Source organism: Lathyrus oleraceus, chromosome 2, assembly GCF_024323335.1.
Source record: "Lathyrus oleraceus cultivar Zhongwan6 chromosome 2, CAAS_Psat_ZW6_1.0, whole genome shotgun sequence".
NCBI classification, from domain to species: domain Eukaryota; kingdom Viridiplantae; phylum Streptophyta; class Magnoliopsida; order Fabales; family Fabaceae; genus Lathyrus; species Lathyrus oleraceus.
The window spans coordinates 459,392,766-459,398,690 of record NC_066580.1 but is presented as its reverse complement, the minus strand read 5'-3'; the positions used below and the strand labels follow the sequence as shown (position 1 = coordinate 459,398,690).

Genomic DNA, 5,925 nt, shown 5'->3' with positions numbered 1-5,925 from the left:
AAAGTAAGGTTGAGAGAGATCTTTAACTCTGATTGTAGTAGGGTGGAAATTACAACACATTGAGTTAAAACTATTTTATGGAAATCATTTTGAGCTGCAGCTTTAAGACGCTAGTAAGACCTAAAATCGCTCTTAAAGTTTATGTAGTTACCACCAATACGTGTTAATGAAAATTTGATATTCTTCTAAACTTTGAAAATCAACAACAATCATTTTATTCCAAAACAGTATTAGAAAATGTTGCATTACACCCTTGCATCTCATATAATGCTACATAAATTATTACTTAAGCAGATCAAATAAACTTCAGCAATGAACTAATGACATATTCAATCTGTTGGTCATTCACTTGCCATTTTGATTCTTAGACTTTTTCTGTTTTCTTATCTCCGTCAGTAAATTAGCAAACCTGCAATCATAAATATAAATATTTTAAACATTTTTTTTCATCCTTAGTTAGAACTGATTCAAAATAAATAAGTTATTAGTATAAAATAAAATGAATTAGTACTACCTTTTGAGTTCTTCCTGAATGGTGCCTTTATCAGGAACTGTTTCATATATGCCAGAATCTAGATTCACTCTGGTAAATTTTTTCTTCAATAAATTCTCACCAACTTTTACCAGATTATTCAAATTATCTGTAGTAGATAAATCCACAGAAGCTAATTCTCCCTCTAATGTATCATCCTGTTTGAAACAACCAATGTAAGTTAATTTGTAACAACAATATATTCTGTATAAATAATTTAATTTTTTAAGATCTATTATTTGGTCAAACAAGAAAGATTCTAACTGGGTTTCATATTAAAATATCACTAATCAACGTAATAATTAACAAGTGCTCTATTTTTAAAGCTATGTTTAGAAATAAACAAAACCTAGCTGTTTCTGCAGAAATTAATAAAGAAATTTGATTAATAAATAAATTTGAAATACTTACTTGAATTCTGAGATAGTTGTCTTGAGATTGAAGAGCAGTAAAAAGGACAGAGTTATGGTAATCAACCATATCAATGCTTGCTTCATTGAAACAATCGATAACTGGAGTTGCACCAGAGTTGAATAACCATGTCAATGCACCCCATTTTGCTACCATTTTAGCATTGTACTTTTTCTCACTCTTGTTTGATCCTGTTCCTATTGATATAACGAGAAAACGATCAAGCCCTACACCAGCATCATTGACACTTCTCCCTTGTGGCTGCCTTATCATATCCTTTGTCACTTCTCTTATTGCAACCATAGTCTGCAAAGTTCATTATCAACAATCAAATTAAAGATTTTATGAGCTTTGATTTTTTTTATAATATGTTAGGCTCTTGAGCCGAACTTTACCGGATTGTTAGCACAAACGCTGCCATCGATGAGATTGTATTCTTGAATGACTCTCCCTTGTTCATCTTTTTTCTCAAAATAATGAGCAGGTAAAAAAGTTGGAGCAGCTGATGTACCTATACAGATATCTGACAGTTTTACATCTAAAGCTGGTTCAGCATCGATCTGCATAAATTACAAGATTATTGATAATTTAAACGAGTGCATGCATTGTTGTGTATTCAAAAACAAGAATCAATACAATACCTGATAGGAGGAAAAAATGGTAGGTTGAAACTTTTCAACATCAAAAGATGGAATAACAATGTTTGTCACAGTTTGGCTCAAAAGTGTGTTCCCTGTCATCCCTCTTATTGTTTTGTGGAGATACTCTCCGTTATACTTGGGTCCCATTAAAACCTTCGCCATGTTCACCAGTGGCGCAAATATTCCACTGCAAGTTGAATAAACACTAATTAACTAGTTCTTCATATTTAGACTTAATTAATAATTATTAGTTACAAATATACCTTTTCTGTGGAAAAATAAGTGGCAAGTTTTTAAGGTAAAATGGAACAATTTGTCTGGCAGCAAATAAAGGACGGTTGTTGCTATCTGGATTTGGAGTTGTTAACATGGCAGTAATAAGACCACCTGTACTTGTTCCAGCAATTACATCAAAGTAATCTGCAAGTCTTGCATCAGCACCATCTATCTCCTGAAGTTGAGATTCAAGATAGGCAAGAATAACACCAGGAATGATTCCTCTTACTCCTCCTCCATCAATGCTAAGAACAGTAATGAAATTCACAGGCTTAACTTCTTCCATTGTTACAATCAAACTGGTGTGTGGCTGAGTATGGAAATGGAGAACTTTATGCTTTTAGGCTAAGTGTGTTAGTATGAAGATGGAGAACTTGATGCATTTAGGCAATGTGTGTGTTTGTATATATAGAGTAAGAAATTAGTGTTAATATTTATATAAAATAAGAAATAAAAAGTTAACCATGATTAAGGGTCTCTTTGATGGTTAAAGAGAGAAATGAGAAAAACTATTTTTTGTTTCTTCTATTTTCCTTTCTTTTTTGTTTTTTTCTTTAATTTTTATCCACATTTTAAAATATGATATTTTTATGAGAACAATAACCAATATAGAAAATTAAAGATAAGCAAAAGTAAAAGATAATAAACACGTTGATTTTTGTTAATGCAATTAAACTAGTGGTGTCTACCTCTAGGACTATAGTGCAACTATAGTGTTGGTGCACAAGGTGAAATGGATGAAGATAGAAGAAGAGAGAGAATAGAGAATAACAAACTTTCATTACTCTGTTAAAACGGTTACAGTAAGTGGTTGCACACATACACTACTATACTGCTCTTACAACTATTACATTGCTTAATGGCTAAGCACACTACTACTTATATACACAATCAATAATGACACGTAGGCGAAATACTAAAATACTTAATTACCCTTTAACACCATCCCTTAATTCAGGATTTAACTAATCAAAACTAACAACACCAATTTCACCCCTCAAGTGGAGAAATTGACCAGTCTTTATCGCTTTCTTCAAAACATCTGGATTTAATTTCACCTTGAAAACCCATCTGACGATGATGGCTTTCTTCTCCTTTGGAAGCTTAGTCAACTCTCAAGTCTTTTTTCTTTCTATAGCCTCGAGCTCTTCTTTTATGGTCTTCAGCTACACTTTCTTCTTGAGAGCTTCTTCAATACTCACTAGTTCAAAGTCTACTAACATGACACACCGAATGACTTCTCCTTGAGAGTCTACTTTAGTGTCTTGCAACATGTCAAACTCTGGAAAACTCCTTGGAATGTTTTTGATTCTTTGTGGCCTTTGACTTGTTCAAAATATCCTTCAGCCGCTGGAACAGTATCAGATGCTAGAACCTCAGAAGTATCAACCTTCAGAGACATGGTCACTTTCAGAGTCTGGAATATTTCCAAAATATGGATCTCCACTAGAGTCTGAATCACCATCAGAATCTGGATCAGAGTCAGACTCATCTTCAGAGTCACTTTCAGAACCATTTTCTGATTCTGACTAACCTTCATATTTAGAGTCATCTTCTGACTCCGACTCATCTTCAGAATCCTTAGACTCTGACTCTTCTTCAGAATCTTCAGATTCTGGCTCATCTTCTGATTCTGACTCATATTATGAATCAAAATCGACTTCAAATTTAGAGTCATCTTCTGACTCTTACTCATATTCATGGTCAATTTTAGAATCATAAATCGTTAGTCGCACAGGTTCATCATCATCATATTCATAAGCCATCAATAGCACAAATTCATCATCAGAATCTCTTCTGGCTATGTTTGCTTCTTCTGATTTCCTTTCCTTATTTGACCAATAATCAGTAGCGAAGTGGCCAAACTTCTTACAATAGTAGCAATGAACTTTCTTCTTGTCATACTTCTCCTTCCCCTTCTGAGCACTCTTTCATCTTCCAGAAGTTGAGGTTTCTGACTCCTGAACACCATCAGATATCTTTTTGGCTTCTAACCAAGATTATTGATGATATTTCTTACCAGAAGCTACTTTTAGAGCCTGCTGCTCTACCTTCATTTTAGAGTTTCTCTCAATCAGACACAACTATTGTGCCTCTAGACTGCTTTGCAGCTCTTCTATTCTCATGGTGCTCAGATCCGTAAAATGTTCAATTGCTACAACAATGTAATCAAACTGAGGAGTAAGGGATCTAAGTACCTTCTCAATGATACTTTATTTAGAGAGAGTTTCTCTACATGACCTCATCTCATTTGTAATCAGAATTACTCTGGAGATGTAGTCAGGTTCCTTTTCATTGTTCTCTAGGCCGAGATTCTCATACTGTTTATGTATAGAATGAAGTTTCACCTTCTTTATTAATGCATCACCGCCGTAGCACCATACCAGTGTGTCCCACGCAGCCTTCGCCGTCATTGAATCAACGATTTTCTCAAACACGTTCACATTCACACACTGATGGATGTAGAACAACGCTTTATGATCCTTCTTCCTCATATCTTGCTGAGTATTTCTCTGCGCATCGGTTGCATTTTCAGGAAGTTCAACCTGTACGTAACCGTCGTTGACGAGATCAAGAACATCTTGAGCGCCAAACAACACACACATATGAATCATTCAATGATTCTAGTTCTTGCCATCGAACACTAGAAGCTTGGTACTTAGATTACCTTTTCCGTTCATGTCCAACCTTGTGCAAAACATAGACCTTACCAAACACTAGTGTTTCCCAATTTTGGTGCATTGTGATAACCCAACTCCACTCTGATGAACACCCAATTCTCTCACCAATCTTGTATAAGTTTTCTTTGGTAGTTTTATCTTCCGCCATGTACTCAGTTGTCGACATGACATTATAGATTGAACCAATGATTTCCAACAAATAAGTCATCCTTTTAAAGTAATGACATATCATTTTATAGACCTCCTATCATACATATCACCAGCATAGTCTGAATCAACGTATCCTAAAAGTTAAGGATTGCCATGTTCATTGCTAAACATGGTACCATAACTCATAATACTCTTCAATTACCTGAAAATCCATTTGACTACTTCCTAATGGTGCTTTTCTAGTTTTGACATAAAACAAACTTGACTTACAACTTGTGCTAAATCTGGTCTAGTGCAAACCATACCAAACATTAAATAAGCAACAAAACTGGCATAAGGTACCTTTCATATACACTCTACATTTATCTTTGGACACTAATCTAGTGAGATCTTAAAGTGATTTTACAATGGAGTGTTGACAACCTTCGAATTACTCATGTCAAACTTGTCAAGCACCTTTTCAACATAGTTTTATGAGATAAACATAATTTTCTAGTACTCATATCATTATGAATTTCCATACCAAGAATATTCTTAGCAGAACCTAAAGTTTTTTATGTCAAACTCCTTTCCCAACATGATCTCCAATTCATTTACATCATGTAAATGATTAGCAACAATCAACATATCATCAACATACAATAACAAGAAAATAAAAGAGCCAACATCTAGGCTCCTAACATAAACACAACATTTTTACTCACACCTTTTGTAAACAATCTTAAGCATGTATAAATCAAAAATCTTGTGTTATTTCCTTGGATATTTCTTTAAACCATACAAAGACCTATTCAATTTACAAACTAGTCGGCCATGTTCAATGTCACATAACCTTTCTGGCTGTTCCACATAAAGTTTCTCTTTTAGATTACCGTGAAGAAAGGTTGTCTTCACATTCATCTGCTCTAAATGCATGTCTTGGATGGCTATCAAGGTTAACACTTCCTATTAGAAGTATGTCTGACGATCAAAGAGAAAATATCATCATAATCAATCCCCTTCTTACATCAAAATTTTATTCCAAGTTCAACTTACAACCTTTATAATATACGAGTTCAAGAGAACAACCCTTTGTTGATTTTACAAATACATATCAAAGATGATAATAGCAGATAACAAAAGTATCTAATCAAGTGATTACTTTCTAAACACTAAAATTATAAGTGTATAATAAGACTTTAGGAGCAAGGTAACAGTAGAGGAGAAGGAGTTTTTGGGAGAATTTATGTGTTTT

The 5,925-nt window shown here is 34.0% G+C and overlaps 1 protein-coding gene across 1 annotated transcript; it reads right to left on the bottom strand.

Moving 5' to 3' along the window:
• Nucleotides 1–207: 207 nt before the first annotated feature.
• LOC127120370 (patatin-like protein 1) lies at nt 208–2,241 on the bottom strand. The gene is made up of 6 exons (XM_051050780.1): nt 1,848–2,241; nt 1,585–1,771; nt 1,339–1,503; nt 944–1,249; nt 515–690; nt 208–409 (listed from the first exon to the last, which is right to left on the bottom strand). The coding sequence occupies exons 1-6, from the start codon at nt 2,144–2,146 to the stop codon at nt 346–348; spliced, it is 1,197 nt and encodes a 398-aa protein (XP_050906737.1). The 5' UTR covers nt 2,147–2,241; the 3' UTR covers nt 208–345.
• Between the last annotated feature and the right edge of the window lie 3,684 nt (nt 2,242–5,925).